The following is a 22,421-nucleotide window of genomic DNA, read 5'->3' on the forward strand; positions in this document are numbered from 1 at the left end:
TCCATAAAAAGTATTCACTATATATACGCTCCTGATAAATTGGCATATAAGCAGTATGAAGGGTTTAATGTATAAGAGAACCAGAAGAAAATAAGACCTGCATTTCAAGCATTCTGATTTCTCCATTAGTAGACAGTCCACTGATGGTTTCAACTTCTCTAGAACTACACAGAAGGTGGATATGGTGAAGTTAGAATCTATAGCACTTAGAAGGTTGACATATAATTGGCAGGAGTTTGAGGTTTGCCTGAATTTCATGTTAATTACCAGTTCAGCCAAAGCCAAGCAAAACCATGTGTGTGGGATAGTGGCTTGGGGTGGGGGGTGGGGGCTAAAGAGAGACATTGAGGGGGACAACACAAAACAGCATTAATTAAAGCAAAATCAAGGTTTAGTTGCTCAACTACCCACTCTATGAGCAACATCTTGAGTTCTCTAATTTTGTTGATGTTCACACATTTATTTATGTTCTCTTAATATCATTTAAGTGTCTTTTCTGACAATCATGGAGTTTTTTTAAGCTTTCTAAATTTAGTTCTTTATCATTATTGTGCATATGGTGTGTAATATAGGTATGGATCAATATGTGGAGGTTAGAGACAACTGTAAGTTGATGTTCTCCAAGCACCTTCACATGAGCTCTAGGAATTAAACTCTAATCAGACTAGCACAAATGCTTTATGTGCAGAACTATCTATGCCAACCCACTTTACTGTTTGGGGGTTTTGTGTTTTGACCCTCTTCTGATATCTATTTGTTCCCACTGCACTCGCCTGTCAGTGAGTCCCTCTACAAGCTCTTGTTTGGTTGGTTTAACCTTTCATTTTTATATTTGGGATTTCCGCCATGTACAATGGCCTTGGATTGTTGGGTTTAAAGATTTATTTATTTATTATATGTAAGTATACTGTAGTGAAGAGGGTGTCAGATCTTGCTACAGATGGTTGTGAGCCACCATGTGGTTTCTGGGATTTGAACTCAGGACCTTCAGAAGAGCAGTCAGTGCTCTTAACCGCTGAGCCATCTCTCTTGCCCCGATTGTTGGGTTTATATTTAATCATAAGACACTGAAAAGAAATGGTTGAAATATCAATATAAAGAAAGGGCTTAACAATTGGGAGCTGCAGTGGTAAGCTACCAGCATACGAAGACGTTGGCATATCTTCAGCTTTACACAGAAGGTAGGCAGGAGAGGTGGAGCTGAAGTTCTGGGGGAAAAAAGTAGAAAACGACAGCCCAAAGTTCCTGTATTCAAATGTATATTTTACCTTGGGTTCTCCATTTTAACCTAATTAGCTATCTACTACCCTGTTTTTTAACCCAGGCATGTTCTCAATGACTGTGCAAAGAATAAACCTTGATCTCCTATATCTATGGGTTGAGTTCAAACTAACTATCCATCTCAAAACTATGTGTGTAAAACTGGAAGCCCATACTTGTTAGCTTCTCAATCATATTCTGACTCCTACCTTCCCTAGGATCTGGTGCCTTCAAATGCTGAAGTTCTTGGAGACTTCAGAAAATCACAGTATTGTACTTTAAATGGCTAGCACTGTGCTGTATAGGCTGTAATGTTCTCATTGGAGTCCATTACTGCCAGTCTACCAGCATTATTTTGTAAAGAATAGAAATTTATTTTTGTCTTCTGTAGTAATCTCTTCTTATCTCATTCTTTTTCTTCCATTTTGATAGGGATTGGAGAAAGAAAAGGAGATAAATGTTTGCTATTATTGTATGTCTGACTGTTATTCAAACCTGCTAGAATCTGCCTTTAAGGTCAGGATACAGACTGGAGGGCTCATTACAGTGAAAATTCCTCAAAGTATTACACATCACAACCTTTCACAGATTCTATCTACACATAAATACAGGAAGGACAGTGGATGCTGTGCACTGGGAGAAGAATAAGAGTCTGATGTTTAATGAACACAAACTTTCAAGACCAAAAAAAAAAAAAACCTAAATTATATAAGTCATAGGGAATGGTTGTACCATAATAGAACTGATAAATGGCAGTGAACTAAACCACTTTAAAAGACAAATTTTCTATGTGTATGTATATAGACCAGCCTATTCAAAGACTTACATCAAAGATCGCCCCTGCAGTTATCTTATTTACCCACAACTTCCTAACACATATCAATGGCTTACTTCCTTCATAACATGTATCACCGCATAAAATGTTCCTGTTAATTACTTGTTTATTATCTCTATCCTCCCCTTAGAGAGTAGGCACCTGGGACACATTTCAACAGTAACTACACACATAGTATTAAGTATATGATAGGAAAGAATGCAATAAACATTCACTAATTAATAAATAAAGTGGCTAGGTACTAGAAGGCTCAGGCAAAAGGACTGCCTGTGCAACATAATGAGTGTTAGACAGAGAAGGATGCAAAGAGGAAGGCACAGGGGGATGGACTGGTTTCTGGGTTTCAAACCAGACATATTGAATGAGAATGTTAGTATTCCTAGTCATTGATTTAAGGAATAAAAAACTTGCTATCTGTTAACCAAATAACACCTCCTCTATTTGCAAAGCTAGTGTAGTTACAGAAAGGGAGGAAGGCGGTCATTAATAATATTTGGAGAAAGGGAGAAAAGGAAGTATGAGAAGGACAAAGATAGTCTTTAATGATATTTTGAGGAGGTAGAAATGAAAAGAGGAAAGGCTTAACTACTGCTTTAATACAGTAACTTAGCTCATTTCAGGGTCTTAGAGAATTGTACTTTAACACCTGTAACTATGCTTTTTCACAAGTGTTTTAGACATCTTTTTCAAAAAAAATTTCCATTTTCTTTTATTTTGGGGTACGCTGAGGTGGGAAAGACTTGAGGTTTTTAGCAAGCATTCAGTGTATAGCCTACACTGGTCTCCCACGCACATGAACGTTCTTGATTTTAGTTAAATTAAGTATATGAAGAAGCGTGGAATTTTAGTTTCGTTCTTTGATTTCATATTGCATGATTTATTTTCTATCTCAAAATTCTTCAAACTTTTGTCCCATTCAGAAATTTCAAGGCAGCCCTGCAATTCTATTGTGGCAAAACAAAACCATCCTACTGCTAAAATCTATATTGATTCTCTATCACTGCCTGAAGATTACTCCAAGAGTTAGCATCGTCAATGCTATGGACTTTAAATCTACAGCTTCATTCAGTGGATAAGAGAAGCTCATCTAGGTGGTTCAAAACTTGAATCTCTTTTCCCAGGGAATTCCAGGCTGAGTCCTTTGACAACTAAAAAAGTATCACATTTATAATCATATTCATGACAGACAGGAACTTAAGGGTACTCCACCTCTACATAGCTCAGGATGGTATTTTTCCAAGTTGTATACCAAACTGACTTGGCCTTTGCCCACAAAAAAACAGCAAATTTCTGAGAATGCTGCTGTTTTCTTAGTATCAAGGGCCATGTAAACAGTCAGCAGCCATTTCTCCTCTGTCTGTCTTGAAACCACACTTGTGGTCACTGAGACACTAAAGCAACAAGCAGAGAGCTGAAACTTATAAACAAGCTTGACTGAAGCTTTGTCTTCTACCAGATCAGCACAATGGGGAAGGATCTTTGCTTTTCTTACTATTAGCTGACTTCTCTGTATTGTCAGCAGACACCAACTTTTTATATTTATAAGAATTTTAAAACTATCCTGTACAATTCCTCTAAAAATCAGTTCTAGAATCTGGGGAAACATCTTGGTCAGCAAAGTGCTTGGAGAGCAAGTATAAGGACCTGAGTTCAAATCCTCAGAACCCATGTGAAGAGTTGGGCATGGTAGCCCATTCTATAACCCCAGCACCAAGAGGAGGGGTGCAATGGTCAGCCAGTCGACTCAAATCTATAAACTTCAGGGTGAGTAAAAGAGTCTATTTTAAAATATAAAGGTGAGAAGCAATCTAGGAACCATGCCTGATATATACTTCTGGCTTCCACATGCTTGTATACCTGTATGCACACATGTATATCTTACACTAACAAGTACAAAGAACACATCAAATACACACAGTTATAATATTTGCATTAAAAATTCAAAAATCCTGAGGAGGAAAACAGGATGTGAAGAAATTACTATCAAATACTATGCATTTCTTGAACCTTCTCTAAGAGAAATTTGTATGTTACTTAACTAAACAAAATACTTTCTTAGTCATAATCATAATACAGATTATGACTTTCTAAATATGATCTCCACTGGGAGGGGAAAATTTGGTATATTAAACTACGTATTCATATATGTGGGAGTGCAAGCCTGAAGCTAACATAGGAGGATTCAGAATCCAAGGACAACCTCTGTCATAGAAAGATCCTGTCTTAAAGAAAAAAAGTAATGATTCAAAAGTTTTTACATGACAAAAATAGACCACTAAGTTAGAAGATGTCCTTACCACAGACAACATCTACAGCAGAGAGCTGGTTACTCCTTGCTGCCTGATCACCTACATCTTGAAACCAGTAATGGAAATAGCAGCAGGTGTACATTGTACTGAATGGATGATAGTCATGGTCCATTCTTACACTCAAGAAATATAGGTTATTTTAAGGTGTGAACATTACGGGATAGGAATTATAAGTACACCTGAAACTCTACCTGCCTCATGATTAGACAAGATCTTTATAATCTCTCACCCTTTAAACACAGATTGTCTACCCTCTGTCTTACCTTAAACCTTATATCATTAAGTTATAACTTACCTTTTCTGGGTCTTATTGACATACAAAAGAATGTATTTAGAAAAATGATTAATAAGATAAAGTATTCTGAAGGTTAAAAAAAAGGAATTACAGAAAAATAAGAACATAAAGGATGTAAGACTAAAGAGTGGTCATAGCATAAAAACTAAAAATTAAAAACCATTCATTCTTTTACTTAAGCCTCAGAAGTAAATAAATGTAAAATAAAATAGCAATGTAATAGCAAAAACTAAAAATATTAATATGTACTAGTTAAAACAATGGGTTAAGAGAGCAGGAATTATACCACTCACATGGTTCATCTGTAAAAGCACTAGCAGATATTCCTGATGCCCTGAGGTCAGTCACTGCGACCCACATGTTAGGAGGAAAGAACTCCATAAAGCTGTAGTCTCAACTCCACATATATACCACGGTGGGCACACATCAAACAAAACAAGTAAGTAAATGTAATTATTGTTTTAAAAAGAAAAATAGAAACCTTTACACAACACTGTACTAGAACTGCCAATTGTAAATATCTATAAAGCAAACTGACACAGATAAATGCTATATAATCAAAACATAAAAATAAATTCTGTTGAAGGATAATGGAACAGGGAAAATGCCTCTGGATTTCAACTTATTGACAACACCATGGCAGAGTGATGCCTATGGGATACACAAACTGTCACACGTCCTTCCCTGTACTGACCAAGTCTGCATCTAAGTATCCTGTTGTAAGAGAAATACTGACAAACCAAGATATTTCCATACCAGACACTAATATGATGTATAATATTATGTATTGTGTGTCTAGACATTAGTCACACAGTAATTAGAGAACACAGGAGGGCAAACATCACAGCCATCTTGAAACAGTTCAATGCCTATAAAGTAGAAAAACAGAACTTGTTACACTGCTCAGGAAAGCAAAATAAAGAACTGCTAAACTATAACAAATAAGCTTCTCAAAACAGTAATACAAACTGAAAGATGAATATTTGCAAGTAGTCACCATCCTTTGTCACCAGAAAGTATAAATTAAAACTTTTGAGATTCTACTTAACTCCAGTCAAAACGGTTATCACCAAGAAAACAAACAGGCTAGTGACACGGCTCAGAGGTTAGAGTAGAAGCACTTGCTCTTGCAAAGAGCCCAGGTTTGGTTCCCAGAACCCACATCGCAGATCACAATCTGTAACTCCACTTCCAAGGACATCTAAACGCCCTCCTCTGGCCTCCACAGGCACTGCACATTCATGGTAGCCATACACTAATATATAGATAAAATAAGTCAATTTTTCAAAACTGAAAATAAATATAGTTACAACATGGAAAAAGAACTGATGAGACTGCCAGGTTGCAGAGCCACTATGGAAGTCTATTGTGAAAGTTCCTTAAAACAAACAAACAAATAATGTACATAAAATTGTGTTTATGTATTAATAAATATGTCATGAATGTGCAAATTAACACTTTAAACAGAAAGATGATAGATTATAATATTCTAATATAACAAATTTACAATGATTAAAACCATGCTTTTTGATATAGTGATATTTCACTTACAATATATGAAATAAATAATACAATACTAGAAAGATTCTTCTTAGTCTTGTAATATTATAATTAAAGATGTCAGAAGCAGAGCTGGCAAAATGGCTCAATAAATAAAGGACTGACAACTGCCAGGACCCACATTGTAGGAGAAAACCCTACTCTCAAACTTGAAATTTGATAATTTATTTTTGAAAAACTTAGAAGTATACTATAAGTACTAAAAGTAGAGAAATCATATCCATGATATATATATATATATATATACATATTATAGATAGATAGATAGAAAGAAAGAAATCAATGTCTCTAGCCTATGTATGTATAACAATCCTCCAGAATTATAAACACTACTATATTCCCACTCTAGTGTCCCTCTTTCCTAACTAATAATAATGTGGACCAATTCTAGAACCATTCGGCTCAGAGAGGCATGGTTCAGGAGCCCAAGCACTGCCCTGACAAAGACAGACGCTGTGCAGAACACAGACTGCTTGCATATCTTTGATCTAGCACTTTTGCCTTTTCCCTGCCCTGAAAACTGTGCCCCTGTGAATTTCTAGAGATTTCTTCTTTATGCATTCATTAATTATTATGATCAAGCTGCATGTTGAAGTAACTAGCAAACAGCTCCCAATCTTGGGAAGTTTTCAATAGAAAGATGTATATAATAACCAAATACAAAGCCATAAGAAGGCAAAGATCAGGTATTTCAGGAATCTAACAAACAAGAGCAAACATTCTGCCTTTGAAAGACTGTGAGCTATGGAAAAATACTGAAATGATCCAAAAGTTTAGCTTTGAAGGAGATTTTCACTGACAAAAAGAAAAATATAGCAGTGCCAACAAGAAACTAGCATAGGTTAAAATACAGAAAAAAATACCATTGCAGAAATGTGTTAGCACAAGAGATAATTCAGAATGCTAACAAGTAATTAAAGAAGTTTTCTGATGCAAAGACAATAGAAGCTGTAAAGACAATCACTCAGGAAAAACTATGAGCTCAACAAGTACAGCTCTGTATTTCCCACTAGGATCTAAGCAGTAACTGACATAAAAACAAGCGGAATCCACAAGAAAAAAACTTTCACCTTTTCTATTATTGGGGGTTTTAAGTCTTCTTGTCCAACAGTTCAAACCTTCCCAACTTGGTATTAATAATTCCTGTAAGCATCCCATTAGACAGCAAATAACAAAACTTACATTTTATCTCTATATTTTAAAATACATACCTAGCAGGTTCTATGTAGCAGTAGTAGCATAATTTACAACAAACTAATCCACTTACATATAAAATTTTTAATTCTGTATAAAATAATTCTTTAAAAACTACTTCAAGAAAATGAAACGAAATAGAACATTTTAAAGTGCATGTTGTTTAAAGAGGATTTATTCCAGAATGACAATTCGCACATCAATATATTAAAAGAAAAAGAAAATGTTCACTTCAATAGAAACAATAAAATATTTCAGAAAAAATGGAAAAGCATTTCATAAAACTCAGTACACCAGAGAGAAGGCACTGCAGCCTGATGAATAGTAGAAATGGAAAGATAAAAGCTAACAGTAAATTTATAGTAAAAATACACATTCTCTTATTAAACACTGTATTAGAGATCCTACCCAGTAAAATATGAGCACAAAAGAGAATTAAAATGCATGCAGGAATGTCCAACCTTTAGATATGGCAACATGATTTTGACATCTACAAAGTTCACATGCAAACTACAGAACTTAAACAACAGAAAAAAATCCTCAATATTTTAATTAAGATTGCAATGTTGGGCAGTGTTTACAACTCTACTTGGCTACAATCACACCATGAGCCACAAGTTGGCTTGTGCCTGATTTGTAGAAATGAAAAGAATTCTGATTCTTTAAAGATAACTTGACCTTATAAACAGAAAATTTTTTTTAATATTTTTATTTTCTATATTCTTTGTTTACATTCCAAATGATTTCCCCTTTCCCGGATCCCCCCTCCCCATATGTCCCATAAAACTTCTCTCCATCCATTCTCCAATCACCTCCCTCCTTTTTTTCTCTGTCCTTATATTCCCCTCCAATGCTAGATCAATCCTTTCCAGGATCAGGACCCTCTCCATACTTCTTCATGGGAGTCATTTGTTATGCGATTTGTGCCTTCGATATTCAGAGCTTCTGGGCAATTAATATCCACTTATCAGAGATTGCATTCCATGTGTATTCTTTTGTGACTGGGTTACCTCACTTAGGATGATATTTTCCAGATCAAACCATTTGCCTAAAAATTTTGTGAATTCATTGTTTCTAATTGCTGAGTAGTATTCCATTGTGTAAATATACCACATTTTTTGTATCCATTCCTCCTTTGAGGGGCATCTGGGTTCTTTCCAGCTTCTGGCTATTATAAATAAGGTTGCTATGAACATAATGGAGCATGTGTCTTTATTGCATGCCGGGGAATCCTTTGGGTATATGCCCAGGAGAGGTATAGCAGGGTCCTCCGGAAGTGTCATGTCCAGTTTTCTGAGGAACCGCCAGATTGATTTCCAAAGTGGTTGTACCATCTTACAGCCCCACCAGCAGTGGAGGAGTGTTCCTCTTTCTCCACATCCTCGCCAACACCTGCTGTCTCCTGAGTTTTTGACCTTAGCCATTCTGACTGGTGTAAGGTGAAATCTCAGGGTTGTTTTGATTTGCATTTCCCTAATAACTAAAGATGTTGAGCAGTTCTTAAGGTGCTTCTCGGCCATCTGAATTTCTTCAGGTGAAAATTCTTTGTTTAGATCTGTACCCCATTTTTTAATAGGGTTATTTGGTTCCCTGGGGTCCAACTTCTTGAGTTCTTTGTATATATTGGATATTAGCCCTCTATCAGATGTAGGGTTGGTGAATATCCTTTCCCCTAAACAGAAAATCTTTAAACTAACATTAAGAAATAGATATGTTTTCCTGGCAAAGTATTTGCTTTGTACATACAGAAAACAAACTAACATTCATAAGTAAACTGAATGAAACTTCAAGTCAGTATACACAATTTCACTCTTAATTGGAAACACCTAAGTATATGCCAGCATCACAGCAACTTCACAATTCCTTAACTCTATTAAACTTAACTATGAAAGTTTATCATTTGATGGTATTCTCTATTAGGTTCTCTTGCTTACAATTTAAAAAAATAAGTGTATGAAAACTGAAAAAAATAAGAAAATAAATTTCATATTACACATACTTTAATTAAATCTCTAATTTTCACAGCCATTAGAAAATAAATTGAAAATTGTTTGTGGTGCACATATGTAATCCCAGGAAGCAGAGTCAGAGGATCAAAGTTCAAAGCCAGTCTCACTACAGAGCAAGTTCAAGGCTGGTCCTGGTTACATGAGACCTGCCTCAAAAAAATAAGAACAAAAACTTTAAACTAACTAATTCAATGTTAGTTGCAATATACTTCTCTGCCCTGACATATGGCTTACACAGTCATCACAGCTATTTACTCTCTATGGATAAAAGTTGATGCTAAGTAGTAAACAGGACATCAGGTTGTTGTTTTCATCCTTATCCACTTTACAATTTATTTCTAAAGTGATTTCATAAATAAAATGTAAACAAAGGAACACATACAAAGTAAAGAAAAATGAAAGACTCTCAATCTTTTGCACCTAAAGCAAATGTTTTTCTTTCCACAACAAATTACTTCATTTTACTAGATGAACAATAGCACAAATCACAACAAAGCCTGCTTAGGATCCTTATGTTACTACACTGTATTTTGCATGGTAGGATTTAGTTCCTATGAGACATTTTATGGACAAAACTGTTACATTACCAAATCTACTTTAACTCAACCATTTCATATAATGCAAGACAGGTACAAACATGATGGTATTGTAAATAGAAAATAAATAAGAAAAATAGTTATTTAAAGATACAACTGGTTACAACATAGCGTAACACATAGGTATCAATGAAAATGTTTTCAATAAGTTATCTCATAAATTTGTATTAATTTCCCAAGTCATATTATGAATTAATTGACTGCTAAGACATTAAATCCTAATATGTGATCAAAGAACTGACTTTCTACATTCATAAATTACTACTTAGTGCTCCAGCTGGGGTGTGATAAGGACACCCAAGCATCTTTTGTGATGTTAGATTTAGTAGCAGCTTGCAGATATGGTAAAAGCTTTAGAAGTGACAGTTGAAGTCCTTTGGATCATTGGTGCCATGCTCCTCATGAGCAGTTTTCCTAAGATCATTTTAGTTCACACAGGAGAACACTTATAACAAAGCAATCCCTGCCTCTCTTCCCCTCTGTCTATCTCCTGTCCTCACATGTGGGAGCTCACTCTCCCAGAGTGACCATCAGCCACCCAACAGGGAACTTACAAGAAATCTGAGCACATGTAGGTAACAAACCCTTGAGCCTCCAAAATACTAACTAAATAAACCTCTTCTTTTCACAAAATAGCTTATTTCAGGTATTTCGTCACAGTATTAAACAGTAGGCTAAAATATTTAGGTATTTAAAAATAGTATTATTAAAAAAGTAAAACTTTAGAAGTTACAAAAAGTTCTTTATTATTACTGCAGTTTATTTAATTTTATCATGTAAATCTTGTAAACTTGTTGAATTTCCCATTTTATTAATATACTATATTCCTACATTACCAAGAGATATAATAAACTCAGAAAACTGGAAGCAAAGCTCTACATCTAGCTTAAAAGGTTTGGAGTCACCCAGAATACATCCATAGACTATTTTTTGAACAATACAATAAGCATTTGTTACATATACAGGTGCTTACTATGCTACACAAAGCTAGCCTGGAAGGTGCTCCTTAGGTCTACCACAGAGGAAAATGCAGGTATTAGCTTAGCCCATACTTAGTAATCACTGTCAATTCTACACTAGTAATGCTATGTGTGTGCCATCAAAATCACCATCTTCAACTGCTATAACAAAGTACCCAAGATCATTTCATTATTGATAAATCTCTAACAAACGAGATTGAGAAAGCATTTATCCTACATAAATACCAGTATTTAGCTCCTTTTCTTTATTGTCTGGGAAAGTATTTACTCAAAAACGGACTTAACATTAAAAGTACAAATAAGGTAGTATCCAGAAAGGAGCTAACTTATCAAGAACTGACTCAAACGTATAGGCTTGAGAACTAGGACTATATTCAAACTAGGAACTGGATTCTGGCTTTCTTCAGTGATTGGAGGATGAGCTCAACCACTGGACAACCACGGAGCAACTCTCAGCAATGATTATAACTTCATACTAACTTTTTATATTTTACTCACTAGAGTAAGTAATTTTAATACCTTCTTTCTACACTCAGACCTAATCTAATACTGCTTAAACCACACTGTGTAGGAGACAGATATTTCCAAACAAATACACAAGAGACCAGGTTATAATTATCTGACCAGTATAAAAAAAATAATGCTTTGGGTAAGAGAAATTCTTAGAGCCAAAGAAATGCCTAGCAACAGTTTACACTGTAAAATATGTTTGACTAAAACATTAAAGTATTACTCAAATAATACTGAAATTGTCTAAAAGAACTAATAGTGGAAGGTGCCAAATTGTATTCATTCTAGTGTTTCAACTCATGCTTTCAAGAGTACAGTTAATTATCATCACAAATTCTAACTCAGCAAACCTACTTGTCAACAATACAGAGGAAACAGTAAAAACAGAGGAACACTGCCAGTCCCCAACCCTGGCAGTACCTGAGACTACTAAAGAAACTGCCACCAAGAAGAAACTGTAATCAGCTAACCAAAGCACCTAAAGAGAAGGAAACGTCTATATAAAATATCGTGTTCTGAACTATTATAAGAAAAAGCAACTATAAACTGCAAAGAATTCCTAGAAATATAAAGTAGAAGCAGAAGCAATTCAGTAACATACTGGAAGAAAAAGTAAATAAAATGTCCAAGAAATATTTCTCTCCTCCTTCCTAGAAAGACATGGAAAACAAAGAAACTTTTTACATCTCAGATTAATTTAGATGCTCTAGGCAATAAGAAAATACACAAGAGAAAAAATGACCAAAGACATTAAAAAAAAAAAAACTATAGAAAGGAAGACAGACCTAAACTTTCATATTCAAATTGTCCACTAAAACTTTAAACACAATGAACAAAATTAGTATGCAATTCACCTTCCTTCAATTTCATAATTCCAAGAATACAGAAGCATCAACAGGTTCCAAAGGAGAAAAATAGGTTTCTTACAAAGAAATAACTCATGAACAGCAAAGCTCTCCTCAGCAAAACTGGTTACTAAAAGCAAAACAATGCAACTTTCACAGTTCTGAATGAAAGCAATTTAAATGTGAATTATATACAGTCAAGAAATGTACCAGACATGAAAGTCAAAAGGACAGTTTTAAATACTACATTGCCAACCACCCATACACATTCCTCCTGAAAACAAGGATCAGTTCAGGAGACACTCTAGAAAAGTGTAAAATGAGTCCAAAACAGAAGAATAATGGCATGAGAACGAAGACAGCGTGGAACTTGACAGAGAATTACATTCCATGGTATTTGTGGGTACCATGTCCAAAACACAGTGCACTAGCACTTCAAACATTGTGAATAAAAAGCTAAACAATCAATAAGGCATATGTCCTACAACCATTGGGGGGAAACATGGCCATCAGAATGTTCAGGGGAAAGTCACCTTCTGGCCAATATCTACAATTCCAAACTTGGGAGACTGAGGTAGGAGAAACACAAGCTGAAGGTCTGCCTAGATTATGTAGTTAGACCTTGTCTGAAAAGTCAAAATAGAAAAGAAAATCAAAAAGAAAGAAAAGAATTCAAGAAAAAGAATCATTATGCAAACTACAGAAGACATGCTATTGAGAGCTGATGTGTGAAAATCTCTTTTATATTCAGGGCACTATCCTATCACTAGCATTAAATAATCATAATATTAGTCACTGATTTTCAGATTCAACAAGTGTAACTACTATAAGCCTTGACAATATACAATAAATATTATAGATGACACAATCCGTGGAGGGAATGTTGGGTATTCAATGTAGCTTACAAAAAGCAAATATAGAAATAAAAGTTCTCAAAAGTGATGGTCTAACATCAGTCTTAGCTGGAAACCCGACTCCTCCCAAAAAGGAAGGTAGGAAAGGGTGAACAGGTCTTCAAGCTATTTTTTTCATTTTCGTTACAAAAACACTAGATTATGAGAAAACGGCTATCTGAAAATACAGCATTGTATATGGTATGCACAATTAGGATACTGTTCAACAGAAGAATTAAAAACAAAGTCTACAATAACTTTCTCTAAAGAGAGGAACCAGCTGAAGAGGTAAAGTATAGAAGGATTTTTAAATTTCATTTCATACATTTCAGTACTACTCACATTATGTTCAGATGGCTTATTTTCAATAAGCATGAACATGAATGCAGAAAACAGATAAACAGAGGGGGAAGGAAAGGGGAGAGGGATAGGGAGAGAGAGAAAAAAAGAGAGGGAGGGAGACCTTCTCTGACCAATGCAGGAACAACAAAATTTCTCTCTCTCTCTCTCTCTCTCTCTCTCTCTCTCTCTCTCTCTCTCTCTCTCTCTCTCTCTTGCATGCATGCATGCATGCATGCACGCGTGGCTTTTTCAAGACAGGGTTTCTCTGTGTAGCCCTGGCTGTCCTGAAACTCACTCTGTAGACCAGGGTGGCCTCAAAATCAGAAATCCGCCTGCCTCTGCCTCCCAAGTGCTAGGATTAAAGGCGTGCACCGCTACTGCCCGGCTACAACAAAATTTCTTATGTACCATTTTCTTTGTTTTCTATTATATAGTTTATGAGTTAAACACTAACCTTTCATCATGGTACTTTAGAAAAGATACAATTTTACAGACTCCAAGACCCACCCTAAGGCCTTAGACAGCATGAATATACAGACAGCCAGATTCATTATCTCATTTGAAACTTAAAATGAGCTTAGGATCTAATTTTAGGAACTAATAAAGGAAATTTTTAAAGGTTTAAGTGGCTTGCCATTTCCTCTCCTTTGCTCCCCTCTAAAAAAAAATGAAAGAAATGATACAAACTAGTTAGGAAAGAAAACAGAAAACACAACTCTAAAATCCAAGAATGCTTTCCAAGTATATGAGAATAAAGCAAAAGACAAACATCACAACACAAACGGCCACTTTGGAAAATAAACTGGCAGTTTTATAAAAGTAAACAGGCACTTACCATATAACCTGCAAGCTTAACCTTGGTTATTACCCAATACACATGAAAATATATCATAAAAGGCATGTACTCAATGTCATAAAAACTTTATTCACAATATCCAGAGACAAACCAAATTTCTACCAGGTATTAAAAAGTCAAAACCAGGAGTGGTAAAACATGCCTCTAGCCCCGGTACTAAAGAGCCATGGACAGGAGGATCGTCAAGCTGACCTACACGTTAAGTCTAACTTCAACTTGGGTATAAAGTGAGATTCTGTTTCAAAAAGAAAATTAGTTAAAAATAAACAAATAAATGAAGAATTGTATTTCCAGAAGTAGTTCTTCTTTTCACATAAACTACATGGATAAATCAGAGAAATGTGAACAGGAAAGAAAACAGACACAGAAGACTATGGGTTTTATAAGTCAATTAAACTGAAATCTTTGAAAAGCATAATTATAGTCAGAGACAATACATCAGGTAATTACCAAAGTTAAAAGAGAAGCAGTAAGTGAAGTAAAAGCGACACTTCTTCGAGTGACATAAATGTACTATTTCAGGACTATGGTGTTTGTTACATCACCATAAATTTTAGGCACAACTCATTAAAATGCTATTTGGAATTTTATTGTATGTAAATTTTAACTTGATAAGGCCTATTTTAAAATTCCGTAATGTATAATTACATTCAACAACTGACAACAGCTCTTTAGCATAGGCATTAACCAAAGATCCTCAAAGAAATAAAAATGCATGTTTAAAAGGTAACTTCCAACTATCAAATAGGACCTAACAGGATCCTTCATCCCACTGCACTTGGCCATGTAGTAGACAGGAACAGTTGCTGAGCAACTAGCCTGAAGTCCAGGTCTCTACTGAACATATAGATTAAGTAGGGAGGTGATCACTCAAATTAAAACTAAATTTTACAGCAGTTATTTAATAATAAAAATAATGCCTTTATCTAAAAAGAGTAGACAAGAAATACATAGTAAAAATAGATCACGTAAACAAAAATTATAAAATTAAACAAAGAAAATCACTGTCCACACTTGAACTTTTATGGAAGAGCTTTAATTTACCTAATTTAGGGTCTGTTTAAAGTTTAAATATAAGCCCTTGCCTTACTATATTAAGCCTTTATGGTACCATACAAATTGGCACAATGCTATATTTTTATTTAAATATTAATATATTATATTATATAGACATAAGAGTTCTTTTCTATGTTAAATTCTGTGAAGTCTGTTGAATCCGAGGACAATGCATGCAAAAATCTAATGTTATAATTTAAAACTATAAAATAGTCAAAGGATTAGAAGGAAATCCCTAAATGAGCAGACTCCTACCATGCATGGTAAACATTATTCCAGCCCTGTCACACAGCACATCCCTCTTGATGTAGCAGCGCCAGAGGACAGACCAGCTCTCGGCATCCCACTCACTGCTCAGTAGTTCTGCTGAGCACTGAACTTACCCCTCTTCTGAACCCAACCTTCTTTCACAATGGTAACATCGCTCATGATGGCTCCCCTCTGAGCCCCCAACTCCGAGAAATGGTGCTTGGCAGGTCAGTTTTAGGGTTTGGATTCGCTGCTGCTGCTGCTGCTGCTGCTGCTGCTGCTGCTGCTGCCCTTCCCACTCTCTAGTGATGACTCAGCCTGGAAGGAAGTATTGAAGAAAGAATTTCTTTTTTTTTCTCCATTCTTGGACTCACAAAGAAATAACAAACAACTAAGTCTTTGTAAATGTCTTCAGTTGGCCTCACCGCACATGAAGTCTGGCTTTTCAAACATGGGGTTATTAAATAGTTCTGTGAGTACACTACTCTAGTACTGTGACAGGTAGTGAAATTAATTAGACAGAGAATGAAATTAAATGTCCTAACAAAATCACTGTCAGATCTACAAAACTACAGAATGCATGTTTTGCACTGTGTACTTGGGATAAAGGGGAGAAAGAATAAAAGTGGCCCAAATCCCTTTAATTTCAAAAACTTATGTCAAAGTATTTGTAAGTAGTTTTAATTGCTTTATGTAAAATACAATGTTGCAAGAAACTAACATTTATATAATCTTCCTTGTCCTAAAAATATCTTAGGTAAATTACATTAAGTATACAACAAGAAGTCATTTATTTTCTTAGGTAGATACAGTGGAACAAAGGAAATACAAAAGTAGAAAAGAAGTGCCAAAACTGTTCATCTGCATTCTCTGACAACTTCACAACTGTTAGGGCACTACTGACAACTTCATATCACAGAACTGAGAAACTGGGGCTCACAGAGAATAAGTAGTTACTAGATTTTAAGGTAGTAAGTTGTAGAGCCAAAATCTGAATTCAGAGTGCCTTACTCCTAAACAGGCACTCCTCATTTCAAAACTCTATTGGTAAAAGGTAAGTCAAAAATTTGGAATGAAATGTTTTAGGAAAACTACTAATTCAAAAATATGATAGGTTTCAATATTAATGTCTGTAATACAAAGAAGAAAAGAACTGCTTAGAAGAAACAGTGTTTCCTAAGATATTATTGACTACAAATTTATCCCTAGGTCTTTACATGATAACTTAGTAAAAAGGCTTCTTCTTCTAAGCATCCTTACATATATAGCAATAAGCTTAACAAACTCCATTATTATCCCTACCAATCTAAAAGGGGAAATGTTGCCACAGAACTTTGTGAAAGTGCTTCCACATTTGCAAAAATATGGACCAGTGTTAAGTGACACACAACATAAACTTTAAGAAAACAGAAAAAAAAATAGGTACATAGACTAACTGTACTATTCTATAATGTTGGACCTTCATAAATAGTACATAGCATTAAATTCAAAGTTGGAGTCCCAGATAGTGCTGAACAAGACTACAAGTCCTCTTCCAATATAAATCTACCCACTTATCAATCAGTGACCAAAACTAGACATCCTCCATAGAACCTGACAGAGGCTACTAGCTCCACAGAAGACCCCCCTTATAATGGGCTCTGCAAATGTCATGCACAATACACAAAGGCAGGGACAGGACTACTCAAAAGCATAACCATGGGGACGTGTTCAAGATAGTGTTGAACTAAAAGAAATTATAGAAAATAAGTCCTTTGTTAAAGTAAGTTTGGGAAATTTTTACAATTTTGTCCCCATGAAACATCTCTAACATTAAATATTCTAAAATAAGAGATAATTTACCAATAATTCCCACACTGAATACTGATAGAGGAAGCAGTCACATTATTTAAACTAATACCCACTTCAAATTAAAAGCAGTACAAACAAGATAAAATAAAAGCTCTAAACATAGCACTGAAATTTCATTTTATTTTGATTTACATCATATCCTGAAGAACCCAAGTGACTACATATTATAGAGCTAGAAAAAAAAAGTGTTAGAAAAAAAACTAGAAAGAAAGTGTTAACTCCAAATAATGCATAAGGAATTGTAAGTTAAATCCTGGAAAAGACTAGTGCAAAATGTCACCACCATAGCTGCACTCCATAACTTCCTGTTGGCACTGCTCTCACAGCTGAGCTCCATCTCCAGTAAGAACAATCAGCTCGCTTGGGCACATGCTCGCTTGCTCTAGTTCTCTCTCTTGCTCACTCGCTCTCTTGCTTGCTCTCTCGCTCTCACTCTCTCGCTCACTTGCTCATTCTCGCTCTTGCTCCCTCGCTCACTCTCATTCTCTCGCCCTTCCGCCCTTCCTTCCCCCCCCCCCCCCTGTTTCTAATGGTAAAGCAAGCTTTACTCTGCTTCCATTTCCATAAGCTGAAGGAAAGAGAATTTGTATCATTCTTGGGAGTACAGGTAGAATAAGTAGATATATCCAAGAGATACTTCCAATTAAAGTAAATTATTCTGGAATATCCTTATGAAGAACACTAAGAGAATAAGTCTTCCTGAAATTGAATCAGATTGATCCAAATCAATTTATCTTTTTTATAATGGACTTGTTTCTGAAAATGAGAGAGAGAGAAAGAGAGAAAGAGAGAAAGAGAGAGAGAGAGAGAGAGAGAGAGAGAAATCAATGCTTATATATTAGAATTGTATTTTTAAAATGTACATTAAGTTAAAACAACAAACTTTATCAAGGTCACTGAACCTAAGTATTAGAGATAGTCTTATTCCACTGTATCTTAAACAGTTGCTAAATTCTATCCATAATCACAATTTTCAACTTTAAAAATCATTCCTGTGTCTAATGACTAAAATGGTACCATCTTGAAACAAAACTTTAAAATCTAAATATTAGACTTTGCAGTTTTATGAGGTCCCATTTGTCGGTTCTTGTTCTTTGAGCATAAGCCATTGGTGTTCTATTCAGGAAATTCTCCCTGTGCCCATGTGTTCAAGGTTCTTGCCCACTGTTCCAGTCACCCTCACTCTCCACTCAGTCTCCAAGTTACAGAAACACTAGTTCATAAGGTGAGCTAACATGCTGTCACCTGTTTCCAATGGTAAGGCAAGCTCCACTTGCCTTCCATATTAACTTCCACAGAAATAGGATCTCTCCATTAAGTTAACATAAAATTTGGTTTATTTTTAAGTCTACTGCATTCAAAATTTCAGTCCTAGATTATCTAATTTTTATCATTCTTATTAAAAAAAGCTACACACACAATTCATAGTGGGTTCAGTAGTAAAGATATTTTCATTCATGATACACTATTACAGAATTTGATGATTATAATTTTATTTGAATATCATTTTATAATGTACAAAACACTTCCCATATTTAATTTCATTAAATCATAACATAAATTATTAAAGCAATTTGACTGTGTCTGGCACTTATTCAACAAATAGAGAATTAGTGAGTAAGTAGATGAATGAACAAAGATGTAAAAGCTTTAGATAACAAAGAATAAACTAAGCAAACAAGTTTAGTAAGTCAACAGCAAGAATGGCAAGACACCATGTTTAAAACAAAACTAAATTTAAACATTAGGAAAGTATTATATCTAAATAATTAAAATTCACATATATTAAACCATGTTCAACACTTAGGGCCTTCCATAGTCTTCTGCAAAGAAAAGATTACATTAAAACTACTCTATTTTTTCTTGACATTTTAAAGCACTTTTTGTGAAGATCATCAATTTTCAAATCCAACTAAAAGAAACCTCATTGCTACCTAAAATTACTCATTATGTGAAGAAACAGTAAAGAAGTGAATATTTCCTTATTGGTACTTTAAAGAGTTTTCAAAAGTCTTTTTGTTTACTTCAGCAACCAATAATGCAATTTAAAACTATAAAGTATCGAACATATTTTAGGATATCACTCAAAACAATATGAAACTTAGTAAGTTAATACCTTTTGTCTACTCTGAGATAAGAACTAAAAAAGAATCTTAAGTATTTTCCAAGTTTATTATGTATTTGTTATCCAAGATCTTTCACTTATATTACTTGGACTCTTAATTGAACCTAAGAAAATTGTAGCCAAAAGCAAAGACAATATTCCCCAAAGTTACCATATGTAGGGACATTCAGTGAAAGCAACCACCTGTAATTAAAGTAATCAGCTTCCTCTGCTTCCTATCAAATACGAACTTTCAAATGTAATTATCAAACTGTTTTGAAGTAAACCAAAAAATAAATAAAACTAAAGTATCAACAAAACCATCATCAATGAAATAACATTAAAAGAGGTTGAAAGGTACCCTTTCCTACAAGTGCAAAGTTCTTACTTTAGTAACTTCCTAAATGTAAATTACCTCCTGGGGGCTGGGGGCGGGGGGGGGGGGGGGGGGTCATCTCTGAGGCACTATCCCACACTATCCCAGAGCTATCTATGTATCCTAAAATGTGCTTGAACCTGTCTCAATTCCCCAAGTGCCAGGATTACAAACATGACCCACAAAACATGGCTTCCTAGATGTTTATTTCTAAATTAAAACACAAAATAACTTTAAACTATAGATCTTCTTTGGCTATAATGTTCTATGCTACAATTTTATAGACTTTATTTGTGATTTCTGGATTAATAAAGGAAACTAATTCAAATACAATTGATATTTTTAAAAATAAACGATGACCAGGAGGAACTACTTTAGGGTCTATGGTAGTTTCAGATTTCAATAGCTATGTTGTAAGAAAATCTAAACCAGGATGGTAGCACATGACTATAATCTCCACTCGTCTAGAGACTGAGGCAGGAGGGTTTCTGGTCTATATAGTTAAGTTCAAGGTTAGTCCAAGCCACTTGGTGAGACCATGACTCAAGATAAAAGTAGTAAAAAGAGGGAGCTATGTGGGGTTAGGACACACATACCCTGGTTTAATTCCCCTCCAAAAGACTATTTTATATGCCACGACAAATGCACAAGGCTATATCAAGCTTTCAAAAGGATATATGCAAAAGTGATCACATTGATGTGGAAACAGCATTCAAGGCAGCTTCTGTCTTAAATACTTCTGAGGTAATCTGCCCTTACCAGGAGTTGTTACCCTATTCACAGTGCCTCTCTTCAGAACACCGTAAGAACACCCTGGGCAATATTTTTTCTAAAGCCTGAAAATTTTAGAACCATAAGAACTTTAAAATTTGAAAGTTAGCTAAGTCCTAAAACACACTTTATAACTTTAGAATCTATCTACAAAAATGCAAAGCATTTCCCCCTTTTCTTCTCTTATATCCTCAATGTACAATCTCAACCATATCCATTATTAAAAGGCTTGTGCTAGGTCGTATATCTAATATTCTGATTTAAAACACTGGGGAAATGCTTATCCTCAGCTTCATATAAACCAATAGACAAGCTGTTGATGAAAAGAGTCCCTTGATTTCTAATGTAAAAAGTTGCATAACTGTGTATGAGGCTGAGAACTACAGAGCATTGGCTCAGGCAGCCCGTTAATTCAATATATACAAAAAATGCCAAAATCTGCCTCAGGTGCTTCTCAAACTACAAAATGAAAATGCTTAATACACACACACAAAAACTAAATGCCAACAATTACTGACAAATTTCCCCCTCCAACACAGCCCCAGGATTAGAATCCCTAATAAAGTTTATCTCAAGGTTTCCTTTAAAAAGAGCACCAGACAGACCAAAAAACTTAGATAACTGTTCTCGACTCTGCTTCAATTTCCTCAGCTGTGAAGAAAATGCAGCATTGGATGCTTGATAGCTTTTTCAGAGCCAATAAATTTTAAGATTCTTTACACTGAAATCTACAATCAACTTCATATATAGAAGCGGAATTATAGACAACAATCATGATTATGTATAGTTCCTATCCTAAAACTCTAATATACAGTTAATACAAAGCAACTAGTAGTCGTTCAACTCAGACCACATCTGGGCTAAACTACATTACTGGCTAAATTCTACCTTCCTTTCTGCCAAATCCCCCAGACACCCAAATAAAGTCAGAGGTCTTCTTAATTAATATAGAAGAGACAGTGTCTCATCTGAACATTTTCTGTTTTCTTCTAGTAAACTATTTTACCTTCCTTTTAGAATACAAGCAAAAGTACCCATTTAGAAATATAAAATACCTAGAGCAGACAATTAATCTTTAAATATATTTAAATTTTTTAAGAACTAAAAGCATATTTATAAGTCAAAAGCATATGCTAACTTACTCACCAACTGTTATTTAAAGATTTCCTTATTGAAGAAATAAATTAACTTCTTAGTGGATGAAGGACACCACAATAAAATATGTAAATAGTTGACATATTTTAGCATTTGAAACAATTAAAATGAAAGAGATGTTAGTTTAATCAATATAGTTTTTAAAACGATATTAACTTAATTCTGTGGAACTTAATAGTATAGATTATAATATACAGTATAATGTATACTATATAACATATATTATACTATATATTTGAAATACATTTACATATTTGAAATTATAAATTTGAAATAGATACATATATGTATATTTAATACAAATGTTTAAATGAAAGGATTTTTGTGCTGCATGAAGTGTTTTCTCATGTGAAATTCACTTTCAAAATTGCAGCA

General features: G+C 34.7%; 1 protein-coding gene across 3 annotated transcripts in view; it reads right to left on the bottom strand.

The window, feature by feature from the left end:
• The window catches only part of Akt3 (AKT serine/threonine kinase 3), a 278,591-nt gene that overhangs the window by 252,875 nt on the left and 3,295 nt on the right, over nt 1-22,421 (bottom strand). For 2 of the 3 annotated variants that reach the window (XM_052200144.1, XM_052200145.1), the window contains exon 2: nt 15,924-16,107. In XM_052200144.1, coding sequence (XP_052056104.1) covers nt 15,924-15,969 — 46 coding nt within the window. In that variant the 5' untranslated portion in view covers nt 15,970-16,107. Of the gene's footprint in view, nt 1-15,923; nt 16,108-22,421 lie in introns of those variants that run through there. The other variant, XM_052200146.1, reaches the window with a different exon arrangement.

This window comes from Apodemus sylvaticus, chromosome 12, assembly GCF_947179515.1.
Source record: "Apodemus sylvaticus chromosome 12, mApoSyl1.1, whole genome shotgun sequence".
NCBI lineage: Eukaryota > Metazoa > Chordata > Mammalia > Rodentia > Muridae > Apodemus > Apodemus sylvaticus.